Below are 21,680 nucleotides of genomic sequence, written 5' to 3' on the forward strand. Positions count from 1 at the left end.
GCATCAAAGAAGCCATAGGAGGGGAGAGTTTTAGGAAGGAGAAATGTTAAGTTCTGTTAAATACCACAGAATTGCCAAGTTGAAATGGGGTGAGAATTGCTTTGGCAACATGGGGGTTCTCAGGGATTCTAATGAAGGGAGCATCAGTGAGGTATAGGGCACTAGAAGAACAGCTAAAACACTACATAGATATAAGGGAGGGTTTCTCCCTTTGAGTTGAGCAAGAGACAAAAGGGATACGTGAAAGGAAAAGGTGAGTTAATGAAAATTGAGGGAACAAAGTACCTAAGAAGGTAGGAGGAACCCAGAGCCTAGACGGAGGAAACACTACTTCCAAGAGATCAGTAGATAAAGGAAGGAACCTCTTGGGGATTCCATTCCTCTGAAAGGGTTGAGCTTGGCACTAACTTTTGTTCTGGACACAAATCCAAAGAGGCCCTCCAACGACTCGAGTTTCTGCCTCACTGAACAATATCTCCAGGAGAATGATTTGTTCCTTCTCCTTCTTCGTATTAGTTTTGTAATTCACACTAAATTTAGACACATTGGTGGCTGTTGACCCACATGTTACTATGTGACTCAGTAGCTGAGTCATGGGTGTTCAGTAAGGAAGGGATGAATGGCATGGTGAGAAGGTAGAAGTGTAGTTGGATGGATAAAAGGAAGAATGGAGAGATGGATGAATGAAAGGAAGGAAAGATGAAGAGGAGGAAGGATAGATGCACAGAAGGAAGGATGAAAAGAAAAAAAGATGATGGAAGACAGGATTGAAGGGGATACAGGTTGAAGGCAAGAAGAGTAGAAGGATGAAATGGAGTAAAGATTGAAGAAAAGATGGATGGAAAGAAGAAAGGAGGGTGCACTAAAATCTCACACTTCACCACTATATGATTCATCCATAGAAGCAAAAACCACTTGTACCCTCAAAGCTATTGAAGTACAAACTTTTTAATTAAAAATTTAAAAAGTAAGAGAAAGGAAAAAAGGGAGGAAAGACGAAAGGAAGAATGGGTGGTAGGAGGAAGGAATAAACGGATGAAAAAATGGAAGAATAGATGATCAGATCTAGGGATGAATAAAGGGAAGGATGGACAAATCTATGGGTAAGTGAATGGATCTATGGACTAGTGTGGCCACTTATGGCACAGAGTCCCAGCTCCAGTTCATACTAATGGACTTGAAGAGTTTTTTGTGGCCAGTGAAGTGGATCCATTTAGACAGTGCTCTTTTTCTGAATGAGATGAGTTACCCCAGTTTTCCTCCCCACCTTCATCTTCAGGAACTGATGGCATTATGGAGCACATCACAAAAATACCCAGTGAAGCAGCACACAGAGGTACCATAAGACCAGTCAAAGGTCCTCAGACATCCACATTGCCTGCCAGTCCTAAAGGTAAGTTTAACTTTGCTTACCTCCCAGTAATGCCACTTGTGACCATATTTCCTCCTCTAGAGAGTCAAAATGCTTGTATTCTTTAGAGAGAGAATTGTGTGTGGTTGTCACAGGTTTCCCTGTCTGAACTGGGTCTTTGTCTCATGGTTACCAGGTAGATGTTACCACTTCTCTTTCTCCTCATGGCATGTTGAGTAGCTTTGTCCAACATCAAATATTCACAAATTTGTCCTTATTAACTAAATTTTTTAAATGCTCATTAAAAACGTACTATGAGCCAGGCACAGTGGCTCACATCTTAATCCCAACACTTTGGGAGGCTGAGGCAGGTGGATCAACTGAGGTCAAAAATTCGAGACCAGTCTGACCAACATGGTGAAACTCCATCTCTACTGAAAATATAAAAATTAGCCGGGCATGGTGGCACACACCTGTAATCGCAGCTACTCGGGAGGCTGAGGCAAGATAATCGCTTGAACCCAGGTGGTAGAGGCTGCAGTGAGCTGAGATAGTGCCACTGCACTCCAGCCTGGGTGACAGAGCATGACTCTGTCTCAAAAATAAATAAATAATACATATATATGTATAATTATATATATATATATATAAAAAACATATATATGTAAAATATCTGAAAATACATCCCAATAGTTCTAGAAAATGCAGGAAAAAGAAGTATAAATTAACAGACTTTATGTATGCCCTGGTTGAAAAACAGACACAACTCTCTTGTAAGAGAAACTTTAAAAAAAAAAAATACCTAGGATTATATCTCTTCCATGATGAAAAATTTAGAACTGTACTTTTTTTTAACTTTCACTTAAATAAAGAAGATGGGTGAGCTCCTGGGTTATTTATGTTTGTCATCACTGGAGAGCTAAATTACAATATGTAACTACAATGAGGGGAATAAAAACACGATATAAATGTAAGATGGTTTATGACATCACTGTTACATGTTTTCTTTGTCACAATATTTAGTAATTCCTCCTTCTTCTGTTTTGAATAAAGTCTGAAATAAAATTTTCACTTTAAAAGGCAGTAACATGAAATACATAAATAAATTAAAATCTGGGTTTCTCAACCTTGACACTATTGTCATTTGGGGCAGATACTTCTTTGCGGTGGGGGGCTGTGCTGTGCATTGTAGGATGTTTGCCAGCGTCTCTGGCCTCTGTTCTTGACGCCATACCATTCGTCCACACACAGTTGTGACAACCAAAAATATCTCCAGACATTGTTAAGTGTCCCCTGGAAGCAAAACTGCCCCTGGTTGAGAACCACTGAACTGGAGAATGTGTCCTAAGATCCATCTTACTAGATGGGCGTTTTCACCTCACTTCATTCTCTTTCCATTCTGGTCCCCACAAGATCCAGAAGGTGCTTTAGGGAATTAATATAATGCAGTGGTTAATAATATGGGTTTAGCATTTAGATACAATGATGTTCCAGTTGTCACCCTGTCAATAGCTGTGTGTGACCTTGGTAAATTGTGGTCTCTGGATTTCTCTTTCTCTCCTGTAAAATGACAAGAATTATAGAATGCGCATTTTATTTTATTTTATTTTATCTTATTTTATTTTATTTTATTTTATTTTTTGAGGAGAGTCTTGCTCTGTCACCCAAGCTAGAGTGCAGAGGCGCAATCTCGGCTCCCTGCAACCTCCATCTCCCGAGTTCAAGCCATTCTCCTGCCTCAGCCTCCTGAGTAGCTGGGATTACAGATGCATGCCACTGCATCCAGCTAATTTTTGTATTTTTAGTAGAGATGGGGTTTCACCATGTTGACCAGGCTGGTCTAGAACTCCTGACCTCAGGTGATCTGCCCACCTCATTCTCCCAAAGTGCTGGGATTGCAGGCGTGAGCCACTGTGCCCAGCCAAAATGTGCCATTTAATGTTCTTGTGAGGATCAAAGAGACAGTGCATGTCAAGTGCTTTGCAATTGCTCCTCCTCCTCCTTCCCATCAACATAATCACCATCATCATCACCATCATTGTTAAATACACATGAAGCACTTTAGAGTGTGCATTCTCAGACATATTGTTTTTAGAGTTTATCCAGCAACACAGGGACATTGCTCCACAATCAGAGTCAAAATCCCCTTCATTTTAGCCCCTTTCTCTACCAAACTCCAGTAGGCTTTGTGGGCTTTATAGAGAAGTCTCCAGGGAGTTCTTCCTCTTCCATAGGAACCATTTTCTAAAGCCTGGTCAGCAGCTGCTGTCTCATCAATGCTACTGGAATCTTCTTCAGAAGTATCCCAGTCACCTTGGCCAGCTCTGGTAGTGTCTAGTGTGGTTGGTGGAGAATTCTATTTAGCAAATGTTTATTTTGTAGTAGAATTATTAGTAGTGACAGTAGTAATGGTAAGTAGTAGTGATAGTAACAATAGCAGCAATAACACTAGTAAGTAGTAGTAACTGTAGTAATAACCACAGCAATAAGCAGTAATACTAGTAGTAATAGTAGTGATAATAGCAGTAATGGTTTGGTAGAGTTGTGTTGGTAGTAACAGTAGCAGTAGTAGGTAGTATCAGTGGTAATCGTGACAGTAGAAATCATAACTAATAGTGGTAGCAACAATAGTAGTAACAGTAGTAACCATAGTAATTACCATAGTAATAACCATAGCAATACGTGGTAGTATTAGTAGTAACAGTAGTAATAACAGCAGTAATGGCAGGTAGAGCACTACCATTACTGCTGTTACTCTACTGTAGGTAGAGTAGTAATATTAAGTGATAGCAGTAGTAACAATAGTAATAGCAGCAGCAGTAGTAATAGTAAGTAGCAGTAACCATAGTAATAACCATAGTGATAGGTAGTAATAGTTGTGGTAACAGTAGTAATAACAGCAGTAATGGTAGGTAGAGTGGTGGTAGTAGTAACAGTAGTAGTAGTAGCAGTGGTAGTAGTAACAGTAGCAATAGTAAATAATACTAGTAGTAACAATAGTAGTAGCAGCAGTAGTAGTAAGTAGTAGTAATCATAGTAATAACCATAGCAATAGGTAGTAGTAGCAGTAGCAATAACAGCAGTAATGGTAGGTGGAGAAGTGATAGTAATAACAGTAGCAATAGCAGGTCGTAGTCGTGGTAATAGTAGTAATGTCTTATTGTGACCCAGGAGGCACTGTGCTTGGTGCCTTTTTACCAACATTTTGAGATGCCCATTGTACTTATCCCCACTTCATAGATGGAAAAGTGGAGGTCGAGCAATATTTTTTTAACTTAAAGAGCCATCCATCTCTTTAGAGAAAGAGCCAGAATCCCAGGCAGGGCTATCTTATTCCAGAACCCAAGCTCTCAAACACACAATGCACAATACTTAATTTCTCTCAAGTCAGAGGAGATCCACTTAAGTATACATCCATCCACATATTCATTCATTCAACCATTCAACAAATATTAGTTGAGCCCTTACCATATGCCAAACAGTCAGACATGAATAGCTGTTACAAATGAGACTGGGAAGGATGGCACAATGCAGATTCAGACAGTGTGATAAGGAAATATTGAGAAACAAAGATGAGTTCTGGCATGAATTTGTAAAGGTGGATGTGGGCTTGGCACACAAGAATGGCAGAACTTAAGGAATCTGATGAGAAGTGGGCACTTCAGGCAGAGAGAAGAGCTTGAGCAAGGCTCAGAGGCTGACAGTGCAGAAAACACATGGGAAGAGGGAGTAGATTACTGCGGTCAAGAATTCACAGAGGAGTTATAGAAGAAGATGCAACCAAGTTACCGACCAAGGTTAGATAGGGGAATAAAAATCACAGTCTCTTTTCCCATTCCAGGAGCATCCCAGGCACATGCTAGTAACTGAGAAACATTTCTCTCCCTTTCCTCATATAGAGAATAAATAAGCTATTGCTAGTCCAGTAAGTGAAATCATTTTGTTCAAATTGTGTGCCCATTCCCCAATTCACAGGACTACACACGGGAGGGACAAAAAGAATGGAGACCACCACCACAGCTCTGAAGACCACCACCACAGCTCCGAAGACCACTTCCAGAGCCATCTTGACCACCAGTGTCTATACTTCCACTTTGGGAACACTGACCCCCCTCAATGCATCAGTGCAAATGGCCAGCACAAGTACCACGGAAATGACGATCACAACCCCATATGTTTCCCCTGATGTTCCAGAAATGACATCCTCATTGGCTACCAGCCTGGGAGCAGAAACCAGCACAGCTCTTTCTAGGACAACCCCATCTGTTTTCAATAGAGAATCAGAGACCACAGCCTCACTGGTCCCTAGTTCTGAGGCAGAGACAAGTCCAGCTATTCAAACTCTAGATGTTTCTTCTAGTGAGCCAGATACAACAGTTTCATGGGTTATCCATCCTGCAGAGACCATCCCAACTGTTTCCAAGACAACCACCAGTTTTTTCCACAGTGAATCACACACTGTATCTTCCACAGCCACCAGTCATGGGGTAGAAGTCAGCTCAGCCATTCCAACAAATATCTTACCTAGTGAACCAGATGCACTGACCCCACTGGTCACTATTTCTGGGACAGATGCTAGTACAACATTCCCAACACTGACTAAGTCCCCACATGAAACACAGACAAGAACCACATGGCTCACTCATCCTGCAGAGACCGGCTCAACCATTTCCAGAACAATCCCCTATTTTTCCCATCGTGAATCAGATGCCACACTTTCAGTGGCCACCAGTCCTGGGGCAGAAACCAGTTCAGCTATTCCAACTATGACTGTCTCACCTGGTGCAGCAGATCTGGTGACCTCACAGGTCACTAGTTCTGGAACAGACCGAAATATGACTATTCCAACTTTGAGTCTTTCTTCTGGTGAACCAAAGACCACAGCCTCATTAGTCACCCATCCTGAAGCACAGACAAGTTCGGCCATTCCAACTTCAACTATCTCGCCTGGCATATCACGGATGGTGACCTCAATGGTCACCAGTTTGGCGGCAGAGACAAGTACAACTAATCCAGCTCTGACAAGCTCCCCTGGTGAACCAGCTACCACAGATTCATTGGTCACGCATCCTGCACAGACCAGCCCAACAGTTCCCTGGACAACTTCCATTTTTTTTCATAGTAAATCAGACACCATACCTTCAATGGCCACCAGTCATGGGGCACAATCCAGTTCAGCTGTCCCAATTCCAACTGTTTCACCTGGAGTGCCAGGAGTGGTAACCCCTGTGGTCACTAGTTCTATGACAGTGACAGGTACAACTACTCCAATTCTGACTCTTTCTGCTGGTGAACCAGAGACTACACCTTCAATGGCCATCAGTCATGAGGCAGAAGCCAGTTCAGCTGTTCCAGCTGTTTCACCTGGGGTACCAGGAGTGGTGACCTCTCTGGTCACTAGTTCTAGGGCAGTGACCAGTACAACTATTCCAATTCTGACTCTTTCTCCTGGTGAACCAGAGACCACACCTTCAATGACCACCAGTCATGAGGCAGAAGTCGGCTCAGCTGTTCCAACTGTTTCACCTGGGGTACCAGGAGTAGTGACCTCTCTGGTCACTAGTTCTAGGGCAGTGACCAGTACAACTATTCCAACTCTGACTCATTTTTCTGGTGAACCAGAGACCACACTTTCAATGGCCACCAGTCAAAGGACAGAAGGGGCAGAAGCCAGCTCTGCTGTTCCAACTCCAACTGTTTCACCTGAGGTACCAGAAGTGGTGACCTCTCTGGTCACTAGTTCTAGGCCAGTGACAGGTACAACTATTCCAATTCTGACACTTTCTCCTGGTGAACCAGAGACCACACCTTCAATGGCCACCAGTCAAAGGGCAGAAGCCAGCTCTGCTGTTTCAACTCCAACTCTTTCACCTGGGGTACCAGGAGTGGTGACCCCTTTGGTCACTAGTTCTAGGGCAGTAACCAGTACAACTATTCCAATTCTGACTCTTTCTCCTGGTGAACCAGAGACCACACCTTCAATGGCCACCAGTCATAGGACAGAAGCCAGTTCTGCTGTTCCAACTCCAACTGTTTCACCTGGGGTACCAGGACTGGTGACCTCTCTGGTAACTAGTTCTAGGGCAGTGACCAGTACAACTATTCCAATTCTGACTCTTTCTCCTGGTGAACCAGAGACCACATCTTCAATGGCCACCAGTCATAGGACAGAAAGGGCAGAAGCCAGCTCAACTGTTCCAACTGTTTTACCTGAGGTACCAGGAGTGGTGACCTCTCTGGTCACTAGTTCTAGTGCAGTAGCCAGTACAACTATTCCAACTCTGGCTATTTCTTCTGGTGAACCAGAGACCACAACTTCATTAGTCACCCGTTCTGAGGCAAAGACAATTTCAGCCATTCCAACTTTAGCTGTCTCCTCTACTGTACAAGGGCTGGTGACTTCACTGGTCCCTAGTTCTGGGTCAGAGACCAGTGCATTTCCAAATCTAAATGTTGCCTCAGATCAACCAGAGACAACAGCCTCATGGGTCACTCATTTTGGGACAGAAACAAACTCTGTTGTTCCAACTTTGACTGTCTCCACTGGGGAGCCATTTACAAAAATCTCATTTGTCACCCATCCTGCAGAGAGTAGCTCAACTGTTCCCAGGACAACCTCAAGCTCTTCCCACAGTGAATCAGATGCTATGCCTTCCACAGTCACCAGTCCTGAGGCAGAATCCAGCTCAGCCATTTCAACAACTATTTCACGTGGTATACCAGGTGTGCTGACTTCCCTGGTCACTAGCTCTGGGACAGACATCAGTACAACTTTTCCAACAGTGCCTGAGTCCCCACATGAATCAGAGGCAACAGCCTCATGGGTTACTCATCCTGCAGTCACCAGCACAACAGTTCCCAGGACAACCCCTAATTTTTCTCATAGTGAACCAGACACCACACCCTCAATAGCCACCAGTCCCGGGGCAGAAGCCAGTTCAGCTTTTCCAACAACTGCCTCATCTGATGTACCAGATATGGTGACCTCACAGGTCACTAGTTCTGGGACAGACACCGGTATAACTATTCCGGCTCTGACTCTTTCTCCTGATGAACCAGAGACCACAACCTCATTTATCACCTATTCTGAGACACACATAAGTTCAGCCATTCCAACTCTGACTGTCTCCCCTGGTGCATCAAAGATGCTGACCTCACTGGTCACTAGTTCTGGGACAGACAGCACTACAACTTTCCGAACACTGACGGAGACCCCATATGAACCAGAGACAACAGCCACACAGCACATTCATCCTGCAGAGACCAACACAATGGTTTCCAGGACAACCCCCAAGTTTTCCCATAGTGAGTCAGACACCACACTCCCAGTAGCCATCACCAGTCCTGGGCCAGAAGCCAGTTCAGCTGTTTCAACGACAACTATCTCACCTGATATGTCAGATCTGGTGACCTCACTGGTCCCTAGTTCTGGGACAGACACCAGTACAACCTTCCCAACATTGAGTGAGACCCCATATGAACCAGTGACTACAGCCACATGGCTCACTCATCCTGCAGACACCAGCACAAAGGTTTCTAGGACAATTCCCAACTTTTCCCATACGGGATCAGACAGTACACCCTCAATGGTCACCAGTCCTGGAGTAGACGCCAGGTCAGCTGTTCCAATTACAACCATCCCATCCAGTATACCAGAGGTAGTGACGTCACAGGTCACTAGTTCTGCAACAGACACTAGTACAGCTATTCCAACTTTGACTCCTTCTCTTGGTGAACCAGAGACCACAGTCTCATTGGCTGCCCATCCTGGGACACAGACTGGCTTCACTGTTCCAGTTCGGACTGTTCCCTCTAGTGAGCCAAGTACAACAGCTTCCTGGGTCACTCATCCTGCACAGATCAGCACACCTGTTTTGAGAACAACCCCCAGTTTTTCCCATAGTAGACCAGATGCCACACCTTTAATGGCCACCAGTCCTGGGACAGAAGTCAGTTCAGCTGTGCTGACAACAATCTCACCTGGTGCACCAGAGATGGTGACTTCACAGATCACTAGTTCTGGGGCAGCAACTAGTACAACTATTCCAACTTTGACTCATTCTCCTGGTGTGCCAGAGACCACAGCCTTATTGATCACCCATCCCAGCACAGAGACAAGTACATTTCCTGCTTCAACTGTGTTTCCTCAAGTCTCAGGGACCACAGCCTCACTCTCCATTAGACCTGGCACAGAGACTAGCACAGCTCTCTCAACTCAGACAACACCCTCTCCCTTCACCCTACTTGTAACTGGAACTGGCAGAGTTGATCTAAATCCAACTGCTTCACCTGGTGTTTCTGCAAAAACAGCCTCACTTTCCACCCATCCAAGGACAGAAACCAGCACAATGATTCCAACTTCAACTCTTTCCCTTGGTTTATTAGAGACTACAGGCTCACTAGCCACCAGCTCTTCAGTAGAAACCAGCACCGGTACTCTAACTCTGACTGTTTCCCCTGCTGCCTCTGGGCTTCCCAGTGCCTCCATAACAACTGGTAAGCCCCAAACTGTGACCTCCTGGAACACAAAAACCTCACCATCTGTAACTTCAGCTGGACCCCCAGAATTTTCCAGGACTGTCACAGGCACCACTATGACCTTGATACCATCAGAGACACCAACACCACCTAAACCCAGTCATAGAGAAGGAGTGAGTCCAACCACTCTCTTGAGAACTACGGTGGTTGAAACCACTAATTTAGCTGCCACAGGTTCCAGTCCCACTGCGGCCAAGACCACAACCACCTTCAATACACTGGCTGGAAGCTCCTTTGCTCCTCTGACCACACCTGGGATGTCCACCTTGGTCTCTGAGAGTGTGACCTCAAGAGCAAGTAAGAATAACTTTTTTATTGTGGTAAAATATAAATACTATAAAATTTTCCATTCTAAACATTTTAAATGTACAATTCAGCAGTACTAATACATTAACATTGTTGTGCAACCCTCACCACTATCTATTTTCAAAACTTTTTTTTTTTTGTCACCCCAAACTGGACTGAAGGAATAATTTCCCATTCCCCATTCTCCCTAGTGCAGTGGTGCAATCTTGGCTCACTGCAACCTCTGAACCTCTGTCTCCCGGGTTCAAGCAATTCTCCTGCATCAGACTCCTGAGTAGCTGGGACTACAGGTGCACACCACCATGCCTGGCTAATTTTTTGTATTTTTAGTAGAGACAGGGTTTCACTATGTTGGGCAGGCTGCTCTCGAACTCCTGACCTCAGGTGATCCACCCTCCTCGGCCACTCAAAGTGCTGGGATCACAGGCATGAGTCACTGCACCCAGCCCTGTCTCACTTTTCTTTTCTTTTCTTTTTTTATTTTTTTGAGACGGAATCCTACTCTGTCACCAAGCTGGAGTGCAGTGGCGCAATCTTGGCTCACTGCAACCTCCGCCTCCCTGTTCAAGGGATTCTCCTGCCTCAGCCTCTCGAGTAGCTGGGACTACAAGGTGTGTGCCACCACACCCAGCTAATTTTTGTATTTTCAGTAGAGATGGGGTTTCACCATGTTGGCCAGGATGGTCTCCATCTCTTGACCTCATGATCCACCCTTGGCCTCCCAAAGTGCTGGGATTGCAGGCATGAGCCACCGCGCCTGGCTGTCTCAGCCCGTACAGCCCTGAGCAAACTGGAATCACTGGTCACCCCACATAGGAAGGTCTCAGACAGTGACTGCTACATAAGGTACTTCAAGTAGGATGGCCCAGGCTGGACCCCAGCTGGATGCTGGAGTTAAAATGTGTCCTCAGAGCCTTTCCTCCCACGCCCCACTACCCAGGGTCTGACTTAGGACTGGTCTCTTCTTACCCTCCCTTTCTGCAGCTGGCATGCCTTTGTTGATGCCTTTGACTGTCAACTTCACCATCACCAACCTGCAGTACACGAAGGACATGGGGCGCCTGGGCTCTGAAATATTCAATGCCACCGAGAGGGCCCTGCAGCAGCTGGTGAGAGCCCCCCAGCCAATGCCCACTCCTCCAATGTCTCGGCCCCTCCTCCTCCTCATCTCTCTCTCATTCCTTCCCAGTTCGAGCCCTTGTTCCAGAACAGCAGTATTGGTTCCCTCTATGCTGGCTGCAGGCTGACCTCGCTCAGGTGAGAACCCCCTTCACGGCACCTACAGCAACCCCGATTCAGTCCTTTCTTTGACTCCCACACCCCCAGCAGCCACAGCGACTTGGGCTTTTGCTGAGAGGCAGTATAGCATCATAGACCCAAAGTGCCTCGGTTTGAACGCCGGCTCTACAATTTGCTAGCTGTGTGACCCTGGGCAAGACGCACAGCCTCTCTGTTCCTCAATCATATTATTTATAAAATGGTGATGATAACCTTCTCTTACTCTTGGTGATAATAACAGTCTCTTATTCTAATGGTGATAGTAACAGTCTCTTGCTCTTTTCTCTCTGTTTTTTTTTTTGAAATGGAGTCTCACTCTGTCACCCAGGCTGGAGTACTGTGGTATGATCTTAGCTCACAGCAACCTCCGCCTCCCAGGTTCAAGCGATTCTCCTGCCCCAGCCTCCCAACAGTCTCTTACTCTTAATCGCTTAGCACAGTGCCTGGACCATTGTGAATGCTCACTTAATTAGGACTCATAGCAGCAATTGGTGTAGCATCTTTGCCAAAGGTATCCCCAGAATCCCTGACAGCTTCCTGGCCCCAGCCCATCTCTACCACATTAGAGTCAAACTCCAGACACCACAGCTCTGCAGTTTGCTCCCTGGAAAGAGATAGGGACTTTCCCAAAGTCAGTCTTACTGAATCGAAGGGAAAAATCCATTATCTTTTTTTTTTTTTTTTAATTTTACTTTAAGTTCTGCGATACATGCGCAGAACGTGCTGGTTTGTTACATAGGTATACATGTGCCATAGTGGTTTGCTGCACCTATCAACACGTCATCTAGGTTTTAATGACCTGTCTTTTCCTCTCTGCTTGTGTCCCCTCAGTGTTCTCTGGGCGCAGCAGATTCAGTACCCTTTCCTTACACCTCACAACCCTGCAGCCTCTCTGTGAGGTCCTCCATTCCGTCAACTCAGATCCCCCGCCAGAGGGATGGGTCTTCTACTCACATGGCCCCATGAAAAGAAATCAAAACTGGCCGGGCGCGGTGGCTCACGCCTGTAATCCCAGCACTTTGGGAGGCCGAGACAGGCGGTTCACGAGGTCAGGAGATCAAGACCATGCTGGCTAATACGGTGAAACCCCGTCTCTACTAAAAAATACAAAAAACTAGCCGGGCGACGTGGCGGGCGCCTGTAGTCCCAGCTGCTTGGGAGGCTGACGCAGGAGAATGACGTAAACCCGGGAGGCGGGGCTTGCAGTGAGCTGAGATCCGGCCACTGCACTCCCGCCTGGGCGACAGAGCGAGACTCCGTCTCAAAAAAAAAAAAATGAGCTCCCCTGACCCCACCCGCCCCCATCTCTCCATAGGATCAGGGAATGTCATAACATTGTTCTTACGACATGCCACAGGCAATCTAAGTGGTTTACGTGTTTTCATTTATTTTATCCTCACAACCACATTATTTTTATCCCACCTTGTGGATGAGAAAACTGAAGCTCAGAATAATCAAGTTCCTTGCTTAAGAGAAGCCTGGCTTTAAGCCGAAGGGTTCTGGTTCTAGAATCTTTACTTGTAACCTTGACACCAGCAGTTCTCAAGCTCACTGGGTTCCACAACCTTTTACATTCCACTTTGTTGACATATCATTGACATGTAAACATTGTGTATTTGTAAGGTGTACAACTAGATGTCTTGACCTGTGTGAACCTGGTGAAGTGGTCACCAGAATGCAGCTAATTTGCACATCCAGCACCTCTCCAGAGTTACCATTTGTGCACGCATGTGTGTGTGTTGAGAAGATTTAATTTAAGATCAATCCTCTCTGCTAATTTCAAGTATACAATACAGCATTGTTAACCTTCATAATCATGCTACACATTAGATCTTCAGAACTTATTCACCTTATAGTTTAAACTTTGTACCCTTTGGCCAGCATTATCCCATTCTCTCCTCCTTTTGCATTCTTAAAAAGTACTCATAGCCGGGCGTGGTGGCTCATGCCTGTAATCCCAGCATTTTGGGAGGCTGAGGCAGGTGGATAACCTGAAGTCAAGAGTATGAGACCAGCCTGGCCAACATGGTAAAACCCTATCTCTCCTAAAAATACAAAAATTAGCTGGGCGTGGTGGCGCATGCCTGTAATCCCAGCTACTTGGGAGGCTGAGGCACAAAAATTGCATGAACCTGGGGGGCGGAGGTTACAGTGAGCTGAGATCGCGCCACTGCACTCCAGCCTGGGGGACAGAGTGATACTCTGTCTGAAAAAAAAAAAAAGTATTCAGAACTCCAAAGAGCCTTTGGGCTTGTATAACAATATTTACTGTATTCAAAATTAAAACTAGCCCAGGCACAGTGGTTCACACCTGTAATCCCAGCACTTTGGGAGGCCGAGGCAGGCAGAAGACTTGAGCTCAGGAGTTTGCGACCAGCCCAGACGAGCAAGTGAGACTCAGTCTCTACAAAAAATACAAAACTTAGCTGGGTGTGGTGGCGTCTGACTGTGATCCCAGCTACTTGGGAGGCTGAGGTGGGAGGATGGCTTGAGCCAGGAGGCAGAGGTTAGAGTGAGCCAAGATTGCACCACTGCACTCCAGCCCGGGGAAGCAGAGCCTGATCTTGCTCAAAAAAAAAAAAAAAAAAAAAAAAAAAAAAAAAAAAAAAAAAACTAAGAAATAGTACGAATATGTATTCATTCATTCACTAAAAATAATAAATCTACTATATGTTAACATAGAGAACATATTTTTAGGTATAATAGCCATATTTCACCCCCCTTCATCCAAAAAAAAAAAAAAAACCATTTAAAAAAAGGGGCGTAGTTTGCAAATCTTTTTCTTTTAATGTTGCTTAGATTTACCTTTTATTTTACTTTTTAATTGGCATATATTGATTGTACATATTTATAGTCTTAGTACCTGTGGTATATAGTGATCAGATCAAGGTAATTAACACATCTATTATCTCAAACATTGATCACTTCTTTGTGTTGGGACCATTCAATATCCTCCTTCTAGCTATTTGACACTAATAATATTTTGTTTTTTAATTTTTAATTTTTGTGGGTACACAGTAGGTGGATATTTACGGGGTACATGAGATGTTTGGATGCAGGCATGCAACGTGTGACCATCACTTCATGGAGAGTGGGGCATTCATCCCATCAAGCATTTATTCTTTGTGTTACAAACAATCCAGTTATACTTTTTTAGTTATTTTAAAATACACAATTAAATTATTATTGCCTATAGTCACCCTGCTGTGCTATTAAGTACTGGAGTTTTTTTTCAGTAATTTTTTAAACTTTAATTTTAATTTTTGAGATGGAATCCCGCTCTGTCGCTCAGGCTGGGGTGCAGTGGCGTGACCTCAGCTCACCGCAACCTCTGCCTCCTGGGTTCAAGTGATTCTCCCACCTCACCTCAGCCTCCTGAGTAGCTGGGACTATAGGCGCCCACCACCACACCTGGCTAATTTTTGTATTTTTAGTAGAGACGGGGTTTCACCATTTTGGCCAGGCTGGTCTTGAACTCCTCAGCATAAGTGATCCACCTGCCTCGGCCTCCCAAAGTGCTGGGATTACAGGTGTGAGCCACTGTGCCTGGCACTTTTTTAGTTATTTTAAAATGTATAATTAAGGCCAGGCATGGTGGCTCATGCCTGGAATTCTAGCACTTCGGGAGGCCGAGGTGGGCCAATCACCTGAAGTCAGGGGTTCAAGATCAGCCTGGTCGACATGGCAAAACCCTGTCTCTACTAAAAATACAAAATTAGCCGGGCACAGTGGTAGGCACCTGTAATCCCAGTCACTCTGGAGGCTGAGGCAGGAGAATCACTTGAACCCACGAGAGGGAGGTTACAGTGAGCCAAGATCGCGTCATTGCACTCCAGCCTGGGTGACAAGAGTGAAACTCTGTCTCAAAAAAAAAAAAAAGAAAAGTCAAGACGTGCAAAAAGATCACCATTTCGGACGGTGATGACTAATCAATTTGACTTGTGTGTTATCTTCACCGCCAAACCATTCGTTCTGTAGCTTAGGAGCACCCTCCACCCCGTTTGCTCACACTATCCTGTAATCTCTGTGCTCTCACTGCTGTTCTTTGGGTTTCACATTTTCCTTATATTCTTCCACGTCTAGCTGGATTGCAGAGTTAAGTTTATGATTATGAAAGAAAAACTAAATCACAACAACAACAACAAAAACCACCAACGGGCACCACTGGAGAAAGGAGTTGTTCAGAGTGTCAGCTGTCAAGTATCTCTGTATGTCCGTATTCCCATGTCCCTCCCTAGGGCTGAAAAGGACGGGACAAGCACCAGAGTGGATGCCATCTGCACCTACCGCTCAGATCCCACCACCTATGAGCTGGACAGAGAGCAGCTGTACTGGGAGCTGAGCCAGTTAACTCATGGCGTCACCCTGTTGGGACCCTACACTCTGGACAGGAACAGCCTCTATGTCAACGGTGAGTAGCTATTGACAATGGTGAGTAGCTTGGGCTACAGTTGGGGAGGCTCCTCCTGCTCCCCAAATGGGTCTCCCTGTAGTACAAGTCCTCTACCTATGTTCAAAGTTCTGGGCTGACCTAGAATGTCCAGGGGGTGTCTGTTTTCTCTCCACTCAACACACTTCAAAAGAAGCTTTCAGTCGGGCACGGTGGCTCACGCTGGCTCACGTCAGCACTTTGAGATGCCGAGGCGGGCAGATCACAAGGTCAAGAGATCAAGACCAGCCTGGCCAACATGGTGAAACTCCGTGTCTACTCAAAATACAAAATTTAGCTGGGTGTGGTGGCGTGTGCCTGTAATCCCAGCCATTCGGTAGGCTGAGGCAGGAAAACTGCTTGAACCTGGGAGGCGGAGGTTGCAGTGAACTAAGATCACGCTACTGCACTCCAGCCTGGCAACAGAGCAGGACTCCATCGCAAAAAAGAAGAAGCTTCTTTCAAGTGGAAATAAAGATTCCCTCCACAGCCTTCTCATCCCCATGACCATTCAGAGGCCCACTGGGAGCATGCAGAATCAAGGAAGGAAGGGAAAAGCCAGGATCATTGTGGTGACTGGACATAATTCTTCCCCAACAAGCAACAGGTTCCCAATGCAGTCACTCATCTTCGTCTTTCTCTTGTTTATAGCAGCTGGTGGCCCTTTACTTTCTCCAAAGGTCAGCTGGAACTATACACTCCACTCGCAAAACAAACCAAAAAACTCTGAGTAATGTGTTTAGCAATAACGCCCTTTGCAACAATGCTGTTGGCAACAATACCAACAGGAACACCTAAGATAAAGGTTAATATTTATTGAGAGATTCCTGTGATACTGAACTTCATATGTATATTATGTTTTACTAACCTTACCCAAAGTCTTAGCAGGCTGTAAAATATACATACCAGAGAAACAAACAAGGCTCAGGGCAGGGAATCTGTTTGCCCAAGTTTTGATAGCTAAGTAGTAGAATTGGGACTCAAACCCCAAATTGACTCTAAAATCTAGCCACCCTAACTTCTTCTCCTATTATTTATTTATTTATTTATTTATTTATTTATTTTTTAAGACAGAGTCTTGCTCTGTCGCCCAGGCTGGTGTACAGTGGTGTGATCTTGGCTCACTGCAACCTCTGCCTCCTGGGTTCAAGCCATTCTCCTGCCTCAGCCTCTCCAGTAGCTGGGATTGCAGGCACACGCCACCACGCCAGGCTAATTTTTGTATTTTTAGTAGAGACAGGGTTTCACCATGTTGGTCAGGCTGGTCTCGAACTCCTGACCTCAGGTGATCCACCCGCCTCGGCTTCCCATAATGCTGGGATTACGGGCATGAGCCACTGCACCTGGCCACCACCCTAACTTCTAAGCATCGCTGCAGACCCAGCATGAATAAGCCCACACATCTCAGGATGGAAAAGCCTATCAAGGAGCTTCTAATACAACAATTTGAGCTAAAGTTTGATTAACTCTGTCCTCACTATACCACCTTAGACATTTTCTTTATACCTGGATGACAACCTGCCTTGTATTTCATTACAAGTCATTGAGAGTGACTTAAAAGTAGTTGTTAACAGTGTGTGTTTTGGTGAATCCCAAGTCCTGGTGCTGCTGACCGTGTGGCCCTGGGAGAGTCCTGCAGCATCTCTAGGCTTCTGGAACAATGCTCTTAGCAACATCACCAACAAGAACACCTACAATAAAAGCTAATATTTACTGTAAAAGCTAATATTTACAGAACTTCTTGTATGTGTTATGTCTCACTAATCCTGCCCAAAGGATTCAATGTCTTATTTTTTTTTTTTTTTTTTTGACAGTCTCCCTCTGGCGCCCAGGCTGGAGTGCAGTGGTACAATCTTAGCTCACTGCAGCCTCCGCCTCCCGGGTTCAAGCGATTCTCCTGCCTCAGCCTCTCAAGTAGCTGGGACTACAGGTGCCCGCCACCACGCCTGGCTAATTTTTGTATTTTTAGTAGAGACGGGGTTTCACCATGTCGGCCAGGCTGGTCTCAAACTCCTGACCTCAGGTGATCCACCTGCCTCAGCCTCCCAAAGTGCTGGGATCACAGGCGTGCGCCTCTGTGCCTGCCCATATGTGTTATGTCTTACTAATCCTCTAATCCTGCCAAAAGGATTCAGTGTCCTTATTTATTTATTTGTTTATTTTTGATAGAGTTTCCCTCTAGTGCCCAAGCTGGAGTGCAGTGGTATAGTCTTGGCTCACTGCAGCCTCCACATCCCGGGTTCAAGTGATTCTCCTACCTCAGCCTCTCGAGAAGCTGGGACTACAGGCGCCCGCCACCACACCTGGCTAATTTTTGTAATTTTGTAGAGATGGGGTTTCACCATGTTGGCCAGGCTGGTCTCGAACTCCTGACCTCCTGTGATCCACCCACCTCAGTCTCCCAAAGTGCTGGGATTATAGGCGTGAGCCACCGTGCCCAGCCATATGTGCTATGTCTCACTAATCTTGCCCAAAGGGTTCAGTTTTTTGGTTTTTTGTGTTTTTTTTTAATGGAGTCTCCCTCTGGCGCCCAGTCTGGAGTGCAGTGGTACAATCTTGTCTCACTGCAGCCTCCGCCTCCCAGGTTGAAGCGATTCTCCTGCCTCAGCCTCTCGAGTAGCTGGGACTAGAGGCGCCCGCCACCACGCCTGGCTAATTTTTGTATTTTTGTAGAGATGAGGTTTCACCATGTTGGCCAGGCTAGTCTCAAACTCCTGATCTCAAGTGACCCACCCAAAAGCCTCCCAAAGTGCTGGGATTACAGGTGGGAGCCACCTCACCTGCCCCTATTTTCGGAATGGATTTTTTTTTTTTTAATTTTTTAAATGTCAGCTAAGATTATTGTGAAGATCAAATAAGATAAAAACCTCATAACCTAAGTAAATGATAGGGCTCCGCTTGGCCCAGTCTCAGAAGTTTCAAGAAAACCAGTCAAACCAGCAAATGTAAAATAAGTCTAAATTTTCTTTGCACTATTCACAGAGCGCCAAAGAGGATCTAATTCATGTTTCAGAACATACCACACTTGCTAAAATCCCGCAATACTCATGAAAGACTCATGAAAACTCCAGGCTCCTAACTACGAGACATCACTGTGGATCGTCCAAATACAAGCCCCAATCTTAGGACAGGAATGAGGCATGAATGGCCTCTGTGCTAATGATCTAACCTAATGCTGAATTTGTTATTTCCCCTCTGAATCCACTTGGAGATTTCCTTTATATCTGATTTGAAATAGAGGATATATACTCCTCTATCCTTGACATAGGAGATAATACACACAAAGTATTTCATTGTAGTATCAAGTACACAACCTGTTCTGTGTCCATAGGATTATGACTAATTTAGGGCACAGCTTAACAGTGTGGTACTATTGAATGACAGACAGATGTCTGTTTTGTTGGATGCAGGACAAGCCATGTAACCTCCCTAGACTTTAGTGTCCTCTCTGTAGAATGGAATAAAAATACCATGTGGGATTGTTCCAATAATCAAATGAGATAATTCAGGAACAACCCATGTGAATTACAGGGCTGTCCTGGGTTCCATCTTTCCTTGTATCTCTCACAGAGCCTCAAAGGAGATGCAATTCATGACCTAGAGAAACACTCATGGCAACTTCTCTTATCCCCAATTCCTTTCTTGCTCCAATGGTAATGCCACTCCTGTCATCCTGAAGTCTCGTTTTTACCACCACATCCGTTTTGCCAAATTTTCTCCAGTATTCCAAACCATATTAACCCTTCCTTCCTTCCTTCCTTCCTTCCTTCCTTCCTTCCTTCCTTCCTTCCTTCCTTCCTTCCTTCCTTCCTTCCTCCCTCCCTCCCTCCCTCCCTCCCTCCCTCTTTCTTTCTTTCTTTCTCTTTCCTTCTCTTTCTTTCTCTCTTTCCTTCTTTCTTCTTTCTTTCTTTTTCTCTTCTCTTCTTTTCTTTTTGAGACACAGTCTCTCTCTGTCGCACAGGCTGGAGTGCAATGGCACGATCTCAGCTACTGCAACCTCCGCCTCCTGGGTTCAAGTGATTCTCTTGCCTCAGCCTCCTGAGTAGCTGGGATTACAGGCACCCACTGCCATGCCATGCTAATTTTTGTGTTCTTAGTGGAGAGGGGGTTTCACCATGTTGGCCAGGATGGTCTTGAACTCCTGACCTCAAGTGATCCGCCTATCTAGGTCTTCCAAAGTGCTGGGATTACAGGCGTGAGCCACCGCACCCGGCTCCATATGAACCATTTCTATCCCTCATCTCTCTATACTTTTACCTAAAAATACCACTCTATTCACCCATCACATTTTTGTCAGTTCTACATCACACACACACACACACACACACACACACACACACAGAGAGAGAAACAAAGCTGGAAAAAAATTGTACTATCATGAAATTTTGTGAAAGGAGGTAAACTGACAGAGTAAGAATCAAACTAAATTATCTTTATGGGTAGAGACAACACGAATAAGATCAGAAAGCTCACTCATCCATACCTGTGTCTTTCCACCCTTGTAATGTATTTATTATTATTGCTGGTGCATACTAGATTCCCCATAAATAGGGACAGCTATTATGATATTTTTATTTCAGGAATAATAATGGTGATGATCTCCACCATTATTGTCAAAGGACAAAGCACAAAATAAGTACCAAATAAAATGTAGCCATTATCCTTTATTCACAAAAGATCTTGGCCCCACCTCTTCTCAATGAAATGTCCATGACTTGTTCAACTTTGGCAACTCTGGGCTGAGACGATGGAGGTTTCCTTGTGAGCTGAAGTCACGCATCTAAGGGGGAAGCGCTTTCCCTCCCTCTGGCTGGCTGAGGGATAGCCCAGATGGGGTCATCATGAAAGTTTCCCATGATTTCCATTTCTAGATCTACCATCTTCCCCTCCCCTACCTCTCACCCATCATAATAGTCCTTCTTTACTCTTTCCTCCCTATCTGCAGGTTATAACCGTCGGTACCAGACCCCTGCCACCAGCAGTGAGTATTCAAAGCTGTGATATTCCAATGGCCTTGGGACCCTTCCTCCCCAAGGTGCATTCCTCAAAAAAGAAACTGATCATTCCCCTCCCTGCGGGCCCAGCCACAGCCTCAGAGCAGCCCCTAACCCATCAAATACCAATGAGCAGTTCCTGTGCCACATGCCTTTAGGAAGACACCCAATCATTTTTCCATGTTCTTTTTTTCTCAGCTCCAGTGACTTCTACATTCTCCCCAGGGATTTCCACATCCTCCATCCCCAGCTCCACAGGTAGGAAGCTCCTCTCTGGCGTCTATGAATGTAACGCTGCACGGTCTGTTCCCTGCTGACCACCCAGCCTCAGCCTGTTCCACTCTCCTTCTCACTCTCTAATTCTTTTTCTTTTTTCTTTTTCTTTATTTTACATGGAGGCTTGTTCTGTCACCCAATCTGGAGTGCAATGGCGTGATCTCAGCTCACTGCAACCTTCGCCTCCCAGGTTCAAGTGATTCTCCTACCTCAGCCTCCCAAGTAGCTGGGATTACAGGCATGCGCCACCACGCCTGGCTAATTTTTGGTATTTTTAGTAGAGACAGGGTTTCACCATGTTGGCCAGGCTGGTCTCGAACTCCTGACCTCAGGTGATCCACCTGCCTCGGCCTCCCAAAGTGCTGGGATTATAGGCGTGAGCCACCACTCCTGGCCCACTCCCTAAATTTTGACCATCCCAGGTACTTGAGTGGTATTCTAGCACCCTAACTTCTGTCCAGCCTCGGGAGTTTTGCACTAGCGATTCCTGGAGACCAGTTATGGTTGG

The 21,680-nt window shown here is 45.4% G+C and overlaps 1 protein-coding gene across 1 annotated transcript in view; it reads left to right on the forward strand.

Annotated features, from left to right (window-relative positions):
* Positions 1 to 21,680, forward strand: part of LOC103233851 (mucin-16) — a 140,880-nt gene that overhangs the window by 36,827 nt on the left and 82,373 nt on the right. Inside the window, 7 exon segments of the mRNA XM_073016992.1 lie at positions 1,280 to 1,393; positions 5,327 to 6,931; positions 7,109 to 10,186; positions 10,937 to 10,958; positions 12,918 to 12,931; positions 20,848 to 20,883; positions 21,095 to 21,154. Coding sequence (XP_072873093.1) covers positions 1,280 to 1,393; positions 5,327 to 6,931; positions 7,109 to 10,186; positions 10,937 to 10,958; positions 12,918 to 12,931; positions 20,848 to 20,883; positions 21,095 to 21,154 — 4,929 coding nt within the window.

Source organism: Chlorocebus sabaeus, chromosome 6 (assembly GCF_047675955.1).
Source record: "Chlorocebus sabaeus isolate Y175 chromosome 6, mChlSab1.0.hap1, whole genome shotgun sequence".
Classification (NCBI taxonomy): Eukaryota; Metazoa; Chordata; class Mammalia; order Primates; family Cercopithecidae; genus Chlorocebus; species Chlorocebus sabaeus.